This window comes from Varanus komodoensis, unplaced genomic scaffold (genome assembly GCF_004798865.1).
Source record: "Varanus komodoensis strain SLA01 unplaced genomic scaffold, ASM479886v1 scaffold19, whole genome shotgun sequence".
Classification (NCBI taxonomy): Eukaryota; Metazoa; Chordata; class Lepidosauria; order Squamata; family Varanidae; genus Varanus; species Varanus komodoensis.
In genome coordinates this window covers 15,233,053-15,255,416 of record NW_025335550.1, presented here as the reverse complement: position 1 = coordinate 15,255,416, position 22,364 = coordinate 15,233,053, and the positions used below count along the sequence as shown (strand labels likewise).

The following is a 22,364-nucleotide window of genomic DNA, read 5'->3' as shown; positions in this document are numbered from 1 at the left end:
GAAAATAAAGTGCTCATTTTATAATAATTCCACAATGTGAATTGTCACCTTCAGTTTACACTGCAGCTGCTTCATTTCCAAATCAACATTCTTTAGTGGAGTTGCTGGTGTCGTTCCAGTATGGCCAGATGTCACAGGACACAGGCCCTCTCTCAGTTTGGTAGATTGGGTCAGGTGGTCCAATTTTCCTTGCAAATCTGATTTTTCTCGCTGCAGTTCATTCAGGTTGGACATCAGGGTCTGTTTTCCAAATAAAGTAGTAATAGTAACAGTTGCATTCAACATGCAGTTAAGACCAATGTGGTGTATAATTTTAAAGTTTAATATTATAAAATACAGCATATGCACAGTGCATTGTCCAAATAGCAAATAGGTTGGCTGCATTCACTGCTTGTAAAACAGATTCAGTACCAAAGAGAAAAGGAGACAGGAGATTGGCTGCACATGGCATATTTGTTTAAAAACAAAAAGGATAATGTAGGGAACACAGAAACATTCCCTTACAGCCCTTCCCCCCACCACTGATATTTCTTGTACTGTGCACAAGGAAAGTATTGAGATGTTCTCAAATCTCACTTTGTGGTTAAATCTTGATTGAACATAACAGCCAAAAGAATAAATTTACTTGAACACTCTGTTGATAAATACTACAAAACATGATGTTTTGACTTGAATTAGGTTTCTAGGGCTTGTAGAGGTTAAAGCAAAATAGACCATATGCACTGCAGAACGTCTGTTTGGCTGGTCTTTATGTTGTTGCTTCTTCCCTTCCTCATGTACACACCACAGCCAGGGAACTACAAATTCCATAACCTTGACCCTGGGGCCAATGCACTTAACTGGTAAAGCCAAGCTGGAGCAGGACAAGATAACAGATGTTATTTATTCCACTGGGTAGGTCTTACCACCCTACACTGCAGCCAAAATGCTGTTCATTTAGCAACATAAATGTTAAGTCCAATTAGCAGATGAGGCTTGTTAGGGATTTAGTTCAAATGAATACCATGCAAACAAACTCTTTCAGTCCTATTGAACTTGATTGACAATGGACCAGTATCGTGTATTCTGCAGAAATGGTACAGCACAGTGTGCCGTGAAACTCTAAATGAACTATTCAGTATTTGCTGTAATGTTTCATTTTGCTACAGTGCTGCATATAGAATGTTTTTATTCTGTATTAATCTTTACCAGCCTGTAGTCAGCAGAAAGCCACCAAGCCTTTAATGGCACAACATCCAAACTCTCCTTAAGAGCTCAACAATAGTACTATTTTAATATTCCAAAGATGCTTATAATATGGTAGTTTAACATAAGGAACAATTAGGCAAAATGGTACTGCAATCTCTCAGAGGAATGAAAAACTTCCCTTGTGAAGACTCCCAATTAGAGACTGCAGAAAGATGCTACAGTTTTGAAGAGCTAGCTTATACATAACATTTTGTACAGAACTGAAGAGATAAGAAACATATATACTGTGATGTTAATATTTTTAAGTAAGTGCACCTTTCTAAAGACAGTAGGCAGAAAACAGAAGAATGGACTTGGAAAGCATTCACAAAAATCTAAGGAAAGAAAAAGGAAAGATAAAGAGTTGGAAGATCACACAGTGAAAAATAAGAGGAAAACAACAGCAACAAAAAAGGGGGTGTCCTTACACAAGATTCCTTATCTTGCAATGTAGCCTTTAGATGCATGCATTATTTTTTTGCTTGGGTTTCTCCACTGGTGGTTCATAACAGACTTATCACGCTTCTGAGTTGCTATTTTAAACTGGCCGTGTTCTTGTTTGGTCACTGAAGTCTAGCATGTTCCTTTGCTTGCTACTGAAAAACTGGAAGGAACTCTCCCCATTCCCAACACACACACTGCTGGACTAGCTTCAAACAGAACAGGGGGTAGACACACTCTTTAGCTAAAATCATCTGAATTCAGTCTGAGTAAATAATGATCCAGTAACTTGCTTAAAAACCAACAGTTAGCATATTTCAGTCAGAGCTGCAACATTTGAATTTAGCACGGAGGCAACAAAATAAAAACCCAAAACAAAATGTACAATTACTGCAGTTTCATTCAGAGTGGCAAAATTTGAATGTAGTGGAGACAGGAGAATGTGTGCAATATATGATCAATCCAATTCACATCTCTTATTTTGCATCCATGGAGGCAGGGGGATGACAGGCATATTATGGAAGCCTTAAATTATGCACCATGAGGTATCATATATGTTCATATGTGTATGACATTCATATTATTATATTAAAATCTGCTATCCAAAGATGACATTAAGTATCTATCAACAACAGGAATAAATCAACCATTTTCACAGAACAAAACCATAGACCTTCAAACATAAGATGAAAATGCATTCATGTCCATACTGGCTTTGTCCCAGCCACAAAAACAATATCCAACCCAGACAGATATACAATAATTTCTTATTATCATTATTAATTTTCTTGTTACCACATTCAGTAGCCTATATACAATTAATGTCCACTGAGAATAACTTCCTTTGAAAGCAGTAGACATTCAGTTAGTCACAACAAAATTGTTTCATTTACTTTAATTACTAACTTTAGGTCAACAGGGACACTATGTAAAAACATACGTATTAAGTTACTACAATTGCCATTTTCACAGAATCCTTTTTCTAAAAGAATCAGAATAGTAGTGCAGAAAGCAGAATGTAACATACTTTTTATTTAAGTTGTAGCCCACCTTTCTACTGAAAAGGGAAGTCAAGGTGGTTTACATGATTTTCTCTTTATATTTAAGAAAACCATTTGAGCAGCAATTGAATTTACAGAGAAAAATAATGCTGAACTATTCTAGAAGAGGTGAACCATTTGGTAAAATAATGTGCTTGGGCTGCAATCCTACACACATGTACTTGGAAGAAAGCCGACTGAAAACTATGCCACTTACTTTGCAGCAGGTACATATAGGATTGTGCTCCTCACTGTTTAAACATGAGACTGATACACAAGACAAGTTATGGAAACACTTTTTTCAAAGCATTACTATATGAACTCTTCCCATTTTTAAGACATTTTAATTAAAATGTCCTCACCTCCAATTTAAACTCTAATACCTTAATTAAAGCTTTCACTATTGCTCTTGGACAATAAAAAAACACATACATAGGTAATTAAAATCCTCTGAGGATCAGTATTAAAAATATATCTAAAGAAAAGAAACTGGCAAGGGTTTTTTTTAAGTCTACAGCTGCTATTCCAGCCTGCTGCCAGTCACCTAGAGAGTTTTTGGAATAATGCATGCTGTTTACACTACATTCCATCATCTTGCCCATACATCTGCTCTTTTTTGGCTTTTATCTACTGAGTTCATCTTACAGCAAAGACTTGTTTCATGACTAAACAGAAGTTCTCAGCTACCAGGCCCACTCCATTTGAGTACTGATGACCCACTCATTTAAACTGATGTCTTGGAGCAAGCACTTTTTTGCTTCATCTAAATTACAACAATCCCTACCTTTAGAATACCTGTTGAAGGTTAAGATGTATGTGAGTATGAAACATATTTTAAAGCCAATAATATTTTATACTGAGTAAATAGTTAAATAAGAAGTTTTTGACAGAACAGCCTTTTATTTATTTATATTTGGTTCTGTGGGCTATTGTGGGGGTTGTAGGTTGGAATTGGGAAGGCTGTAAATCTAGAAACATGGAGCTGGAGGGGTGTCTCCACTAGATTTATAGCTTACTGTGTCTCAAAGGATTAATCAGCAATAGCATTGGACTATCCCTATGTCCTCCTGATCTTAACTCTAAACAGTTCAGACAAGTAGATACCAGAACAGAAAATCATAATTGAACAGCAGCCACCAAAGCCACCTTCCTTTACTACTTTAGTTTTGAACTTGATGCATGCACACAATTAAGAAGATGTCTTCACTGGCTCTCAGGGATTGCAATGGGGCATGAAGTAAGCAGTGGTCTCTAAGGAACGTTGAGTATAAGCCTCTATAAGGCATCTACCAGTACACCAAGGCCAATATGAGAAAGGTAGAAGAGGTTACTGCAACTCCCAATATGCTGTCATAATTTGAAAATTTGCCACCTGTAATTGTAACTTTCAGCATTATGAGCCTGAAAGTACCAGGCCCATCCGACTCATTTAGTTGCGTATAGTGTATATTATGAAAAAGCTATCAACACCCAAGCATGTTGCAATGCTGATAGCAAAGTGTAATTTCCCCAGCCACTGGACTTGCCTCCAGAGAGAGCTACAGGCCTTTCTAGCTTCACTTGTACAGCCAACCATCTGTAGCTGATATTACCGCCTGGATAGCGGAATGGCATAAAAAGGGAACTGTAGACAGAAGGAATGAGACAGTGAGAGCAGTTTTTTGGGAGATGAGTGAGATCAGAGTCAGGAGAAATTGGTTTATGCTTCAGCCATCTGAATGGATACTCATACAGCTTTGGTACATTACAAAATGAACACACTCAAGTGAGTTAGGGTTAGTATAATCATGTTCCTCTATTTCTTGCAGATGAATGGTGTTTCTTAAGGGTAATATTGTATGCAATATCAAGAAGAACAAACAGACTGATACGGAACATCAAATCAGTTTTGCCACCAAATGATTTCGGATTAGATGCTATAATAATTAATTAACTTGGATTCCCAAAATCAAGATGTTTTTTCATGCAAGAAATAAAGTCTTTCTTCCACTGCTGAATTACATGGAGAAAAATAAAAATTAAAAGTGGCTCTCTGTAAGATAAGAAGGAGCAAAGAGGAAATGAAGAAAAATCTAAAATGTAGACTTTCCTTAGGAGCTAAATTTAGTAGAACTGCTAAGGTTATATATTAATAGTCTATTTCTAGATACTTACTGGAAGACAATAGTGTATTTCACAAAATGTCAAGCAAAGGAAGGTAATGCAGAGGACTTTTTAACGAGTACTTTAGATAGTTGCTAGACTTCATCAGCCTTTAGAGACCATTAAGTACCCTTTGGTTAATTGGCCAGTGGTAGATTAATCTTTTATTCCAGCAGCACTGTTTTAACACTCCTTGCACTCTGTCAAAGTAGTAGCTGAATGACAAAATAATATTGTACATGAATAATAAGCAGAAAAGTTAAATTAACATTTCATATTTCATGTGCCATACCTGTATGTCAGGGGGAGAAAAACTTTATTTTCAGGTCCCTGACACTCAACTCTTTTTTTAAGCAATCCAATGTTGACATCTCATTGAATTGAATCTTCCTAATTACTGCTAATTGCCTATCAAGATTTTGTTCCCTTGAAGTTCAGTTGTCTAGTATAAATGAACACAGCTTCAATGCATGCAGCATAGACAGCCATGACACTTGAGGTGTGCTATGTTATTATGAGGTCATATTAAATATGGTTTGCAATTAACACAGCAGCTTTTAAAAATGTTGAAAGGCACCGAAATATCAATCTCTAATGAAGTATTTAAACTGCATCCCAATAGAAAAATATATATCTTATGAATAACTAATATTGTTTAAAACAAACACATTCTTTTCCATTATTTTTCCTACTAATACAATGCATAGATCAGTTTCATTTCAAAACGTCTGAAACTTTTGAATACTTTGAGTTAGGTTTATAACCTACATAGGGTTAGTGTTATGCATAAAGATTTTGCAAATTGTTTCCTTCTCAATTTGTTAGAATTAAATGATGCAAATTATGATAAATACTGTTAAGATTGTCATTTTATGTCTCATAATCCAAACAGTGCTAATTTGGATACATATGAAAGAATAGATGTTAATATATGTTTGTGAGTGTATATGAGGCTACCCAAATATGCATATAAGTCCCGTTGGTGGCAAAGAAGTTTACAAAAGACCACACAACTAAAAGGAAAAAAAAATCAGTAGTGAATATTATTAAAAACAGAATCTTATAAGGAGCTAATCAAATGACAGTCTAACAAGAAGATCGGGGAAAAGGATGTAGTCCTTTGAAGTACTGAGTACTCTTAACACCTGGGATTTGTAGCTAGCAAGAGGGTAATGGTCAAATGTATGATGCTCGTACTGAGTACCCAAGCCAAGCCAAGATCATTCACTGCCCAATGGTTTCCCTTACTTGATGTTTATGTGAATTGAAAGAAATAACACTGATCAGAGGACCAGGATTGCTCCTGCATTTTGTCAGGTCTCATTTCTCAAAGCTCGATTTCAAGATATCATTTCAAGACATCTTCTGCATGTTCTGCATGCAGAAGATCCTAGTGTCAGTTCCTGGAATCTCTAAGCAGGGCAGGGAATGACTCCTGTAGGAAATCCTACAGAGTTGCTTCCAGTCAGTGAAATATTAAGCTAAATGGAACAATCCATCGTTTTCAGATAAGGTAGCTCCCTACATTTCTGTCAGATCTTCATATTAGACTGCTTCTTCTGGCACCTTTCATGCCCAAACTCCTACTAATGAGTTATAATTATTTCTATTTCTACCATCACTACTCTGAGCTTTAGTACTTGGATTAAACACTATGAGAAAGAAGCAATTATTATTGTCCTAGATGGGCTGACTGAATGTGTGAGGGGAGGAAGACATGAAACAAGTGAGCCCTTAACTAAGATAGGAACTGGGTAGGTGAAAATACTAGAATGTTCTTTCTCATTTTCACTGGTTTGTGTGAGAAGGTTGTTCAGACACGAAGCCGTTCAAGTTATCTTTTACACTATTTTTGGCCAGTATTGTTCCATGGTTGCTGAGATACAACAAAGGCAGATTAAGCTGCTCTGCCCTCACCACAAAGGGACTCCCAATCATCAAACAAGCTAGGAGTGGGTCTTAGACCATCACTTTCTTAAATAACTAAGTCCACTATCAAAGTGAGATTTCAAAGCACCCACATTCACAGTCTCAAAATCATGCATTCAAATAGTTTCCTTTGCTGGTAAGGTGACATCTTGGTAGTAGCTTACATAATTTTGGTATTGAAGAAAAGGGTATCTCGGGATGAGAAGAACTACTAGTTTAGAACATCACAAAAGCACATTTGTGAATGGTTTTATGCATGTCAAAATTATGGCTTAATGATCAAAAATCTATGTATAAATGCCTTTCAAATGAACAGCCAGCTTCTGAGGGTCAACAGAAATCTCAGTAAACAGTTCTGGTGGCTAATTAACAAATTGTACACTGATGATCATCAAAGGAGATACGTCATTCATAACTAAAGGAAAGGTCAACATGGGACAATGTATTAATATCCCACAGAACTGGAGTTTTTTTTTTCAAAATTCATAATAGAGTACAACAGTGAATTTACCACAGCAGTTCTGAACATATCCAAGTGACCAAAACCATGTTTTTTACATGCATGTGTTGCCACACACCTTCATTCATATGGACATGCAACTAATGCATAGACACAGTTAATGACTAATGCAAATCTAAGGGTCCTTTAACCAGAGATGCTGTGTGCACACATGGAATTTATGCACAATGCTCTTAACAAGGTGAGCAACAGCTGCTTCAAAAACGCCAATATTTGCTCAAACACTCCTTAAGATGCTCAAAAGTTGTAAGCCGCCCCGAGGCTTCGGCGAATGGGGCGGCATAAAAATGTTTTAATAAATAATAAATAATAAATAAAAAAAGCATAGGCTTTATTTCAGATTTGTGTCTTCAAAACACATGCATACTTTTTATAGAAGAAAAAAATGGCTTGGTTGATATCATATATCTTGACCCTGTAAATATGGGATAGGTGCCAAAAACCATACTAGGATAGGAGTAATGACAATTAAAGCCATTTGGACCATGAATTATTCTTAGAGCTGAGACTCAAAGGCCTGAGGGATGCCCAAGCAGAAATAATGACTAACTAATACCCAAAATCCAGGAATGTTATTGGCTTTTTAAAAAAAGAGGTGCAAAACTTGATGGCTCAGAAGCTGGATCTATGATGGATTAAAAGAAAGGTAACAATTGTTTGGTTCAGGGGAACGAAAAGAACACTCTGGGAGATTCCTTTCCCTTTGCTGACTCAGAACTCCCTAGTTATAAAGAATGGTATATCACAACATTGGAAACAAGTATCAACTTATCCAAGATGCTTCAAGATTGCATCATTTTTCTTGCCAGAGCTTTTGACTGACCAATTCAAAGGTCAATCAAAAGCCCTGTCAAGAAAACCCCTGGCAGGTTATTCAGCTGAATGTAGCATAGCAATCTATGGTGCATTTGCATGATACTGCAGTTACAGGGAACAACTCCTTTTCATCTACTCAATGGGGAAACACATACAAACGATGGCTCCTGAGCTTCTGTAGCCACCCAAAAGATGATGATGCTCTTGGCAGCTTTCCATACTACTACTTATAGAAGCAGAACAGGTTCTTGAATCAAGTTGTCAGGGTGATGCCAATAAAACATATGTTTAAGGAAGCCAACACATGTGCAGCAATTCTGTAACAACTTCAATAAGAGAAATCATCCTTTATACAAAAACCAAATCTATATTCTAGGATGAATACAAGTAAGGATAGTATGTGTGCTTCCACTGTGCATAATGCACTCAAACTCATGTTCCACTTTGGCAGTAAGCAAGTACTGTCATATACAGCCCAATAAAAACATACTTACATATTTATTGGATGTCAGGAGCTTTCCCCTAAATACTGAAGGAAAGAAAAAATAAGAACAGAATGACAACATTTGAATTACTAATCACCAAATTTAGGATTAAAGAAAGCAGTAGCAGGCTTTATTGCAACCTGATTCACTATTTCTAAATGAAATTCTTACACAGAAGCCAGACACAGAGTTATGAACCTCCTATAACTCAGTGCAGCAAGGTCAAATATTTGTGAATTGCAGATCACACACAAAATATGCCACACACAAGTCCTATTCCAGCATTTTAAAACTCAACAGAGTAAACACGTGAGAGGAAGGAGCAAGTCATGGGAGGAAAGTGCTTGAAGACCTATCTGCCAAAATTCTGAACTTTGGATTGTGTGGTGAGCATCTACAGGTACAGGAGGATCTCTTCTTCAGAAAGATGTGGCAAAGGAAAGAAAGAGGCTGGAGCACCCCCCTTCCTTTTGGTGTTTACCCTATTTAGGTTTAGAACACCTGCATGGGGCTTAAGGCTTAGTGAGAGGGCTGAATACTTCTTATCTATCTCTCATATAAATAGCATAAAATATAGAGAAACTGGAAAGAGCACCATATCTGATGGTTTAAAGTAGTTGTTTATTTTTTAAATTCAGTATAACTGTTTTGTAAACTTTACAATGTAAATTATATAGTACTATCCTTTTCCAAATTAAGAACATGACTCATTGTATTCTTGGAAAGGAAAAGGACATTAAAAATGTGTAGCGATGAGCTCTTTTAGGCTGGGAAAGGGCAGTTTTCTCTAGATTCCTCCAGTGCAATGAAGCACATAGGAAAAAAACCTTTTACCATTCTTTGTTTCCTTGCTGATTGTACTCCTTTATGTTATTGTAATGAGATTATATTTCATGAATACAAGACAGTATTCTAACCCTTATACGTAATCAGACTGTTGGTCCATTTGTCCCAGTACAATCTATACAGGTGTCTTTTCCTGCAGATCTTTATCTAGAAATCTAGGGAGTGAACATAGAACATTTTGCATGCAAACCATGTTTTGTACCACTGAGCTATGGCTTACTGCCTCCCCACCACCATCACAAATGATCACAGTCTATGTTGATTGCCAGCTAGAGGAAACAGTCATATCCACACAACTGGTCTAACTATTTTTGAAAGGTATAGTTTGAAGATGCTCAGAAATGCTATCAACTGCTTATCAACTGTTTTATTAATTGTAGCTTTTATTAGGTCTATAATTCTTCATTTCTCAATCTATAATCAACCATTACATTTTAAATGCTCAACAGAGTTACGCATGATTGCAAAAATGTTATACAGAAGCCTACTCAAACCGAAGAAGTTGAGCTGCTTCATATGTACATGAACAACAGCAGGAAGATAACTAACAGCAGCTTTGTTCAACTGTGCCAGTGTGACTGCGTTCACTTTGGTTTCTGGAACTGTTCTGAATGCTTGAGGTTACACTGTTTACTACAAGATAACTTGGGTAGTAATTTGGAAGGGTTGTTTCCATTCATCCCACTATTTTTCAGCAAGGAGGCTAATGAGGGAGAGGCTGGCAGGAGTATATTGTGGAAGACAAACACATTTTCAAGGGCTTTCTTGGGATACATACATCTCTATGGAATCTATATATGAGGAATCTTCAAAATACAGTTCATAACCGAGATCAGGATCCCAAAAGAAACATGCCAGTGGGAAAAAAATGTATGTCTATCTATTGGTTTGCTGTTTTTGATAGAATAGGTCCCACTGCTAAGAAGACAAGCCCATTCAGTATAAAAAAGCAACTTATCTATTCATTGGTGGCAAGCGCTCTGGCAGAAACAGCAATCAAAATTCCAGCTGTGTGTACAATTCTCTTCTCTGCATGTATGTTCCTTCTAACCCAATGGCTTATACTGTGACAAAAAAGCAATTATTTAAGAACTCCATTTGCACTAAAATGTTAACACATCACCTTTGACATAAATTTAACTGTACTTTCAAAGTTCAGTTAAGAACCTCTAAGAACTTCAATACTCAACTAAATAGCTCCCTTTTGGATGTGCAATTTTGATCCAAATTTAAGATTTGGAGAAGCAGTAAATATGGAAAAGTAGGGATAGATCAACTGAAGTAGAAAATGCAATGCTCTATATTTTGAAGTACTGATAATATTTACATGTTAAGATAATCAAAATAAAAAGAAGGTAACACTTTGGTTAGATTTGTGATAGCTTAACAATATTAATTCTGAGATCTAAAATTGTATCAAATCTGTGCGAACAAACAAAAAACATAATGGATGCAATCTTTTTAATTTTGCATCTGTTTTACAAGCCTCATGCTGATCATACAGATCAAAATTCTACTGTGACAGTAAGCAGCATCTCATCAGGGCCACTAGGCAAACTTCCACCTCAGGACTTTGGTTGCTGCTCCTGGCCACAATAGTGTTCTTGAACATCACCTGTACTCTTGGTTTCTGGGACTTTTCAGATCTATTTTATGGCTTAGTACTGATGAGCCATTTCATGCTTAGATATTAACTCTCTAGGCAACTGCATCTGTTTCCCCAACAGCACTTGCACTGCCAATCTTTAAAGTGAATCAAAGAGAGGGTCTAGGTCAGTGATGGCGAACCTTTTAGAGACTGAGTGCCCAAACTGCAGCCCAAAACCCACTTATTTATCGCAAAGTGCCAAGACTGCAATAAAACCTGAAAACTGAGGTTTTTGGTTTAGAAAAAAGAACTCACAGCCAGTCCAAGCAAATATCTATATATCTCCTTGGCAGTGCACTGATTGGCCATGCGAAAGCTCAGACGAGTCATAGCTAATGAGTTGTGGCTCGTGACATCATCACCTGGTGCCACTACTCCTTTCCAAGCATGTGCAAGGCCCCTATGAGCACTGTTATCTGATGCTCAGCTGCTGGGGTGACTTGGCTCGTGTGCCAACAGAGAGGGCTCTGCGTGCCCGCTGCAGCACACATGCCATAGGTTTGCCACCACTGGTCTAGGTAATTGGTCCTATGAATACTTCACAAACATATTCAGGTTAGAAAGCTACTCTTCATAGAATTGGGTGGAACTGAACCTTAAGATCATCTATGGAGGTCCTCCTCCAAGAACCCTCCTCAAAAGACGTGAGGAGGGCTGTTATGAGGAAGAAGGCCTTTTCTGCTATAGCACCCCAATTATGGAACTTGGTCCCCAGAGAGGTGTGTCTGGTGCTGAAGATTTATTCATTACAGCACCAGGCCAAAACTTTTTTTTTATTTTCCCAGTGTTTAAATGGATAAAATTTTAAATTGATAAAAAATGGGTATTTTAATTAAGTACTGGATTGGTATTAGATCAAGTACTGGCACTTAGGAGTTTTTAACTGTTGTACTGTTGTGATAATTGTTTCAATAGTTTTCTCTCCTGCGGGCATGATTTGCAAATGGGTTGGCATGTTTATATGTGGTATGAGGAGTGTAAGGCACATGGTTGTTTTTTAAATCATTATATTAGAAATTCATTAATGTCAGTGTGGGAAAAACTAAAGACAAAACTGTACACTAAATTACCAAGATGGCTTTCACCTATGGAAGCTCTTGTATATCCAAATGCATTGAATTTTGATATGATTGTGAGATATGATGGTATTCTGGATAATGATGGAGGATTGAAACCGAACCAAGAACTACAAGAGCAGGTAATTAATATCTCTTGGTGGCATAAGGTTCAAATACAATCAAGTTATGTTAAAGATTATAGAATATGGGGTTTTTATAAGGAGTTACAAGTAACAACATTTGACCAAATGATCTTAAAATCAGATGAGAAAATGATTAAAAGACTGTATAATTTTCTTTTGGATATGAGAATGGAATGAGCAAGATGAACAAGTTAAGGAAACTATGATAACGTGGGCACAAAATTTTGGATATAATATTGAGCTACAGAAATGGCAAAAACCGTGGGAAAGAAATATTAAAGTAACTTTAGCAACCTCATATAAAGAAAATCTGTATAAAATGTTTTATAGATGGTATCTATCAACAAATAGATTAGCTAAGATGTTTCCAAATATGTCAAATGGATGTTGGAAATGCAAACATAAACCGGGTACTTTTTATCATATGTGGTGGACGTGTGATAAGGCAAAAAAAATACTGGGCTAAAATACATAAATGGCTTGAGGGAATGTTACAAAAACCTTTAACATTTAAAACTGAAGTTTTCTTATTAGGCATTGTACCTGATGATGTTGATAATAAAGCAATGTATTTGATTCTACATATAACTACTGCGGCGAGGTTTGCATTTGCCCAACATTGGAGGAGTGAAGAACCACCTACCGACGAACTGATATTAAAAAAGAACTTGGACTGTGCTGAAATGGACAGATTGACTTTGTCCCTGAAGGAGAAAGAGGATACCTACTTCTACCAAACTTGGAACTCTTTTTATTATTGGCTAGAGAAACCGGACTATGCATAGATTTAAATATGTTCACAGATTACTATAAAAAAAAAGTATGGGGGGCTGACCCAGTAGGTCTGATGTTTCTGATGACTGATGGTTTTTAGTTTTTTTTTGTTAGTTGGTAGAAAAATAATAATAAAACTTATATAAAAAATAGTTTTCTCTCTAGCATGCACCACCTTGAGATTTTGTAATGAATTGACAGTATATTTATTTATTTATTATTTATTAAAACATTCCTATGCCGCCCCTTGCCGAAGCCTCGGGGCGGCTCACAACATACAATAAAATACGCAATAAATTAAAACAATAACAATTAAAATATATATATTAGAATAAAATAAGCCGCCCTGGCCAAATAAAATTTCCATGGTATTAACATTTAAAATGCTGCTTAAATAAAAAGGTCTTCGCCTGGCGCCGAAAAGCAAATAACGACGGCGCCAGGCGGACCTCTCTGGGGAGCGCATTCCATAACTTAGGCGCCACCGCTGAGAAGGCCCTCCTCCGAGTAACCACCCTCCTAATTTCCTTCACTGAGGGCTCCCGGAGGAGGACCTCTCCCGCTGATCTCAGGGGGCGGCTGGGCATATATGAATGTAAGCGCTCCTTCAGGTAACCAGGACCCAAGCTGTTTAGGGCTTTATAGGTCATCACCAACACCTTGAATTGGGCCCGGACTTCAATGGGGAGCCAGTGAAGCTGACGGAGAACTGGAGTCATGTGAACATAACGTCCAGTCCCCGTCAGCAGCCTGGCAGCTCTATTTTGAACCAATTGAAGTATCTGGACCGTCTTCAAGGGTAGCCCCATGTAGAGCGCGTTACAGAAGTCAAGACGGGAAGTCACCAGTGCATGAGTCACTGTTGCGAAGCAGTCGTACTCCAGATAGGGGCGCAGCTGATGAATCAGCCAAAGCTGTAGGAAAGCGCTCCTCGCCGCTGCTGTTACCTGAGCTTCAAGTGAAAGCTCCGGGTCGAGGAGCACTCCCAAGCTGCGGACCTTATCCCTAGGGGGGAGTGCAACCCCGTTCAGGACAAGGTTCAATTCACCTTCTTCGAAGCCTAAACCGCCTACCAACAGGACCGCCGTCTTGTCTGAATTGAGCTTCAGTTTATTGGCCCTCATCCAGCCCATTACCTCGGCCAGGCACCGGTTCAGTACAGCCACTGCCTCACCTGGATTGGTGGAAAACGAGAGGTAGAGCTGGGTATCATCAGCGTACTGATGATTCCGCAGCCCACACCTCCTGCTGACCTCTCCCAGTGGTTTCATGTAGATGTTGAACAGCAAAGGGGACAAAATGGACCCCTGCAGTATTCCATGGCATAGCTGCCATGGCGCAGAGCCACAGTCCCCCAGCACCACCTTCTGGAATTGGCCATTGAGATAGGAGTGGAACCACTGCAAAGCAGTGCCTCCGACCCCCAATCCCGCAAGCCTATCCAGAAGGATACCATGGTCGATGGTATCGAAAGCTGCTGAGAGGTCCAGGAGAACCAACAGGGATGCACTCCCCCTGTCCTTCTCCCTGCACAGGTCATCGTACAGGGCAACCAAGGCAGATTCAGTACCGTATCCTGGTCTGAAGCCGGACTGAAATGGGTCCAGATAATCAGTTTCATCCAAGAGTGCTTGGAGTTGTCCCGCCACCACTCACTCTAACAGCTTGCCCAGAAATGGGATGTTGGCCACTGGTCTATAATTAGTGGCCATCTCTGGATCCAGTGATGCCTTCTTCAGGACCGGTCGGACTACCGCCTCCTTTAAAGGGGCAGGCACCCGACCCTCCCTCAGAGAAGCGTTAACCACTTCCAAGAACCAGGTCCCAATCCCATGCTTGGAATCCTTTATTAACCAAGACGGGCAAGGGTCCAAAAGGCAAGTGGTGGGACATACTCGTCCAAGCACCTTGTCCACATCATCGGGCCGCAGTAACTGAAATTCATCCAATAATTCTGGACCAGACGGTAGCATTGGTGTCTCCCTTAAGACCTCTGACTCAATAGTGGAATCCAGCTCGTGACGAATCTGAGCGATTTTCTCCCTGAAATGCCTGCCTATATAAAAACTTTAAATAAATAACTAGGCAGCAAACTGGGTGGTGTCAGGAAATCACGCAGCAACGGAACAGAATACTACCTATATCAAGGTGCTGTGATACACACATTTCAAAACTATCAGAACAGGCTAAAAGCATGGGTCCTCAAACTAAGGCCCGGGAGCCGGAGCCAGCCCACCATGCCCATTTATCTGGCCTGCCATGCCCATTTGGACCCGCCGCGCCCGCACTCATGCACACGCCAGCTGCCGCCCACCTCGCCCTGCGCACAGGGAGGCAGCGGTTTGCTTGCTCGGAGAAAACCATCTCGTGTGCCTGCCTCCCCTCCCCTCGCCATGCCCGCCCACCCGCGCCTCACCACATGCCCTGCCCCCACCTCAGCGCATGCACCCAGACACACTGCCCCCGCCCCCTCACCAGCCCACATGCACTGCCAGCACCACCTTTCCAGCCCACGGCTAGCACTGGCACCTTTCAACTGGCCCCCTGCTGAAAAAGTTTGAGGACACCTGGGCTAAACTAATGCAACTGTTCTAGTGACTAATAGGTAAGCTGTGTGCCAACTGGTTCAGATCTCACTTAAACTGTAAACTCATTAGGGTTTAGTCAAGACAGTTAACATCCCATTTTCGGTATGGGAATAAATAATACTGACCTACTTAACAAGGTTCTTATAGGCCTACTGAGATAATATGTATGGAATGTTTTAAGCAAGCAAAAATTCATTTTCAAAACTCCAAAGCATTATTACAGCAATTTCAAATAGTAATTACAAGTAAAGCCTGGCAACAAAATGTCGTATTGTGCACTGCTTCTGTCCAAGTTTCCAGTCATACCATCTCATCCCAGGCCCACTGCTTTTCTTACTTTTGTTTCTCCAACAATCAATGAGCAATCCTGCCTCACTGAGCATGCTTAGTCCTCATTGGGTTGCCTGGGTTTCCTCCTTGTTCATTTTGGGGTTTTCGGAGTAAGATGCATCCATATGTTGGATTCTGCTTATAATCTTTGAGTTCTCCATTAATGTGTATGGACAGTTCTCACTTCCCTTCATGCAGATTTTTTTTTTTTAAAACAAGACAGTATTGGTTGACTATGGGGTGTTGTTGAACTATGGGTTGTTGTGCTGTGCAAACCAACCCACATTATCAAATTCCAAACTTCCTCCTCCAATCTACTTTTCTGTTTTTTTCCATTCAGTCAGCTTTCCATGCCATTGGGTTCTTATGCGGATACTATGGGTCATCCTATTAGGGTTGCTTTCTAAAGTTTTTATTTTATCTATCTTTATCTATTTATTTATTTATTTGCAATTGGAAGCCTTAGGATAATCTACTGATACATTCTTCTTGTATGCAGGCTTGGCTACACCATCAGGAACACAAGGAAAATTGAATTGAAAGTAATAAGGAAATGACAGTAATAGTAAAATGTAATGACTGCACAGTAAAAATGTGTGTTTTCTATGAGTATCACCACACAAATTTTAATGTGTTTATTAATATTGGTTCGTCAGCCAAACTTTTGCTAAAAGACATTGATCTTCACAAACATGCAACATAATCAAACTAAAGATAGATTTTAATTGTGATACAAACTCACGCATTTGAAGCCCTGGTCATTTTAACATTAATATTTTTATATGCATTTCTTTGTCCATTATATTTAAAATCATTTTAAAATAAACATTAGTTGGTAGAAAACATGTTTCAGATATGATTTGCAAGTTTAGTCTATAAGAATAAAGACAAAACCCATATATATATATTCTAAATTATTCAGTTAATTTCAAAATGCATACCAAAACATTTTGAAAACATGGCATGCAGTTGGGTAGGGGTAGATGGTATTATCATGAGATAAAAGCCATAGATTGTGACCACAGTGCATGCTGAGATTTTAATGAGACAGACACACACACACACACCTGTAGTGAACTGAGACTAGCAAGGAAATTCCTATAGGGAATATAAGCAGATTCTTTTATTCTGTGATGTATGAGAACCATCAATTTGTTACAAACAGAACAGAAATTATTGACTTGTGTTGTTCAGATCACATTTACTGACTGAAAATATTCTGATCCCAAGTGCATTTGAAAACAGAGTGGAAAAATAGTATGACTTTATTGGACAGGGTATTTCAAATGATAATCATACTTCTCTGAAACATAATATAAAAGCCATTGGGTTAACAAATATCACTTGGCTGAGCAAGAATATAGGACATATGGATAAGATAGTCACGTCCAATTCCACACAGATTCTCAGCTTGGATCCTGTTTTTTGCACAGTTTACCTTATGAACATGATCCAAGTGACATTTCGCAAATTCCTGGATAAATGTTGCTACACTCTGCTAGCAGAGAGACAGGCTATGTCATGCACAGATCAATAACAGCACTGTGTTTCATCAGCCTCAAAATCAAAAGTGCTTCATCTGGCAGGAGCCATAGCCCTTGAGGATCCGACATATAGGTACTAAATACCTTACCAGGATTGTCCGCTATACAGGTTGCCAAGTTAAAGGAAAAACAACTCAGGAGGCAGACAATAATTTTTAAAAAAGTATGAAGAGAACTTTTAAGCAGTTGGGTAGTGAAAAGGAAAATCACAAATTAGTTGCTGAATAAAAGAAATGAAATTGTTTGCTATCTTTCTGTTTCTGACACCAATACTTCTGAAGGATTAACTACTAATACATCTGTTTTTTTCCAGAAATAAAACATAGCCACGCATCCTCTGAATTATGATCCCTAGCTTTAAATATTAGAAAGGTAGATAAATGCTAGTTCTTATATAGCAATGCATCCTGTATTGATATAATTTCATATTGTAAAAAATAAAAATGCAAACCAATGTAATATTTTATCACATTGTATTTATTTGTCATTAGTTTAAATGCTTTAAAGTGTGATTAGGCATAAAGCCTGTTTTAACCCCTGGTTTTTGCCATTAAAGAGACTTCAGGGAGTGAGACTGGAATGTTCACTGACCTAGAAGCTTTCTTTTCTTGGTACCTGAATTGGTTATTTTTCATAGTTTAGTTTGGTACAAGCTTTCAACAACTGCCAGTATTAGAGGAGTTGATTTTGGTAAAAAGGAACAACATCAATGTGTTCTTTTAAAGTTTTCATAACATTGTTTTTAGAAGGGGCAATATTTCCCTGCAAACAAACAAGACGCTAGCATTGTTATTTTTAAAACAGATGAGCAAAGAACTAAATTGGTACATTTTCAGGTAGATACAGTTCTGAGCCAGCTGAAATGTATTCAGCACTGTGGCTACAATTCAGATTGGCACATGTCCAACGTCTATACCTACATTTCCACCCTGAAATATTCATCTGCAAATATACGCCAGAACCTATGTCAGATGCAAATATATTGATATAAGTTGTTCACCAAAAATATGCAAATACTACAGTCCTAAGCTGCTCCAATCATACATCATTTTCACAATGCTAGTCTTTCAAGTACTTGGGATGGAAATGCATGGGGGAACATAAATGCTCATGACCTTCTTTTTAATTTCTTGGTGTTCTTAAGCATGCATTGCTGGAAAGAGTTAATGCAGGGAACACTTTTGAGTATAGAAACCCTATAAACACTGACTGAGGTTAACCCAGGTTTAGCCCACTTTGTTTCTCTTGTGTGAAGTAATGCAAGTAATACTCCAAGTAATGCAAGCCATCTTCAAACACTAGAGAAAAGACCATAGGAAATATATTGCACTCCAAAATGCAAATATAAAGGAATCCTACAGTTTTTTTTCTTTAGCTTTCCGAAACAAGCAAACACTGTTTTCATCCAAGAGGAAGGAAAAATTGCCTTGGACAAAGGAGTCAAAGGATATCTTCACTAGACAACAAGAACCTCTATCTGGAGTTATCTCATACAAATTATATATAAATAAAGCAAACAAGCAATTACAATACATAATACACAAGTGTAAACCAATTCTGAGGGGATCATGATGAGTGGCTTTGACAGAAAAACAAGGTACATTTCATTTTTGCACTTCTGTTGGAAGATCCTCTTAGCATTTTGCATTAGGCACACTGGATGAAACCCAGTAAGTATTCCTTAGAAATGACAGGTATATATTAGTAGAAAAGGAAGAAGAACAATGTTCAATGCTTTCCCAGTGCCGGCCCCACTGGGTTGGGGAACCCTTTACTCCAGATTGTGGAGAGGTACAAGAAACTACTGATGGGATGGAGAATTACTGAAAATCGTTCCCCTTCAAGTTCTGCTGACAGATGCTTTTCCTCAGTGAGGGACAGGTACTAGATACCACCTATGTATGCCTTCAGTAAAACTTATATAAAGGATACACATTAAAGGCTTGATTTGAACTCAACAAAACAACAAATAGCTCAAGAATGAAATAACACAACGAAAGCACAAGATTTCTTTTGGACACAAACAGGAATAAACCACAAATTAAAACTTGTGTCACATTTATGATGACAGCATCATATAGATACAGAACAAAGAACAGCTAATTATAAACTGTATGGCTGTATGATTCAACAAAACCAGAAACAATCCAATTTAAAGTTTACAGTTTCAGGCTCCACTGATGTAAATGCAAGAGTGTAACGCACATGGTTAATTTTGCCTTGTAACCAACGGGATTTTCAAGTATTGAACGCTGTCTGGATCATGCCCCTTACTTTTCACCAGGGAAAACCTGTTCTAGGAAAGTTATCCACCATTTGAACAGCAACACTCCCTCTTCAAGGATAATTCACTCTCCATGCCACATAATACCTTTTTAGCATCTAGCATCTATCAACATTCAGTTTGCATTACAATGAATATGATATCAGCACTCAGACAGGTCTGATTCATGCCAAGCAACTGCTTTAATTTATGAATAGGCTACATTTTCAACATGCAGCCTATGTAAGTCCATTAATAATTGAAGACCTTTTAAATAGCAATTCGGCTTTAGACATCAGTAGAACATAAAAGGCATTTTGTTTGATTGTGGAAACACAAATCTAGGAGAAGAAAAAAAATCTCACTGTATCCTGAGCTTTTACTTTAAAGTTGTATATGTCATGGAATGGGAGCAATTACTGACAGGAATCATAGGGAGGAAATGGAACCCCTGCCCTTGGTCACCTAGTCCAAACCCCTTTTATAAAAGCAAAGGACATTCAGTCATCAGCGCGGAAGAGAGCAATCCACACAAACGGGACCACACAGTGCCTTAGTCAGAGCGGGCAAATGTCTGAATATGACTTAGCTTTACACACGGTAGCCAGAGCACATGCTTCTGCAGGAAGCAAAACAACTTCGGATCACACAGCCAATCGTTCAAAAAAAATTCTTCTACACCCTACCCCCAAAGATCAGGAATGCCAACAAAGGAAGCCGAGTGGTCCATTGGTACTGTTGACACTGAACAGAAGTGGTTTCCCAGGGTTTTGGGAAGAGTTCTTTCTTTCTCTGACCTGCAGGTGCCAAGGACTGAAATTCCTTGTACAAAAAGCATGTGTTCTGCCTCTGAGCTGTGGCCCACTCCTCTGAGCTACAGTCCTTCTCCACCATAGCTAAAGTCCGTCCCCAGACAGAAGTAAAACTTGTTTCCTGCCCTGATAACTCATAGCTGGGACCAAAGGCAAGTTTAGCCTGCAGTCACCTAAATCCTATTGCAGACTCTGAAAATGAAGACTGGTCTTGTATGAGTAGTCCCATGGCCTACATTTACATTGGGGTTTCCTAGTGTGTAAGGGACAGAAAATACATGGGACTTCAAATGTTGTTGGACTGCAACTCCCCTCAGCTCTAATGAGCATAAACAAGGCTGAAGGATGATGGGACTTGAAGTCCCACAATATCCAATGGGCCACACATTCCTTATTCCTGATGTAAAGGAAACTCAGAGAGTGATATAAAGTAGTAATGACTAGGAAATACAGTGGTAACGAGGGGAAAAAAAGCAATGACTGTAATATAAATTATGACAGATTTTTCTGACTTTATTTTAAAAGAACTGACCATTACACAAATAAAAATATATTTTTAAAGATATGCCACATTAAAAGAAAACTTAGCTCATTTAAGCCTACAAAACTCCGGAATGCTAAGGAGCTTTTCAATGTAAAGTGCAAAAAGCATCAGGCAACAAAGATTTTCTTTTACACATTGCTAACAACACTGGAACTGTTCAAGAAATGCCTGCAGTGGTTTTAAAATGCTACTGCAGGAATTCTTTAGGTTGAAATATGGCCATTCCAAGCAGCGGCTTTAAAAAGAAACAACAGTTACACATCTGGAAGAATGCTCCTGAAGAACTGTTTTGCAACCTTTGTGCGTGTTGCAACCCAAAGGAGTTCCAAACAGTTGCCTGGTGGGTTGCAAGTCTGTTCCTTTTTTAATCCTGGCATCTTCAGATGAAGAGGGTTTGCTCAGCTACTCAGTCCTTTTCAGATGTCAAAGGCAACACATAAAACAATGCAATTACTCCTGTGGTGCCACTTCTGGAGCACTATGGGAACCACAGCAAAGGATTTTGGGTAACTTTGTAGTGGGGGGGCTTTGTAATTGGGTCGCTACATTTAAAAGGCACTAATTACTCACTTAAATTACAGTATGGCAGTTTTGCATTGAATCTTGCATCCCTTGTGTCTCTATGTGTTTTTGCTGTGCAAATGTTATATTTTACCCATGTATAATTGTCATTACTCTACTATGTACAACAGAGAATGTCTTAATCTGAGCAGACATCTGGTGATGGAAATTTCAACACTGTCATTAGACACAGGGGGTGCAGGAAAAAAACAAGCTTTCCAAAAGGTTTCTTTGAATTTTGCCAATAATTCTTCTATGACATTTTTCTAAGGAACTCCTGAAAGATCAGATCCCATCACTTCTATGTTAAGTAACAACTCCAGCTGTGATTTCTATATACTGATTGCAGAGCCAAACTACTTTACTCAAAAACAGAAGGCCTTGCTTTAGTGCTTCAGTGCTTATGATGCGTCTCAGAAACTGAAGACTCAAACATGCAGTCACCTATGGCAATGCTTCCCAAAACGAGAACAAAAAAAATCACAAACAAAAGAACTCCCCAAACTGGTCATATGGTTTTCACTGCAGATAACACAATATGGACACAGAATTCTATGAACAACTTGTATAGTTAAAAAAGGTTAAATCTCCAACATGCTACTACATGCAATGCATGTACATGTACAATGTATGTGTAGCATTAATACAGATCA

General features: G+C 38.5%; 1 protein-coding gene across 7 annotated transcripts in view; it reads right to left on the bottom strand.

The window, feature by feature from the left end:
• CNTLN (centlein) overlaps positions 1 to 22,364 on the bottom strand; it is a 213,942-nt gene that overhangs the window by 38,847 nt on the left and 152,731 nt on the right. For 6 of the 7 annotated variants that reach the window (XM_044427774.1, XM_044427780.1, XM_044427775.1 and 3 more), the window contains one exon: positions 49 to 240. The exons of the other annotated variant lie outside the window; for it this stretch is intronic. In XM_044427774.1, the coding sequence (XP_044283709.1) occupies positions 49 to 240 (192 nt within the window). The remainder of the gene's footprint in view (positions 1 to 48; positions 241 to 22,364) is intronic. 7 annotated transcript variants of the gene reach the window in all.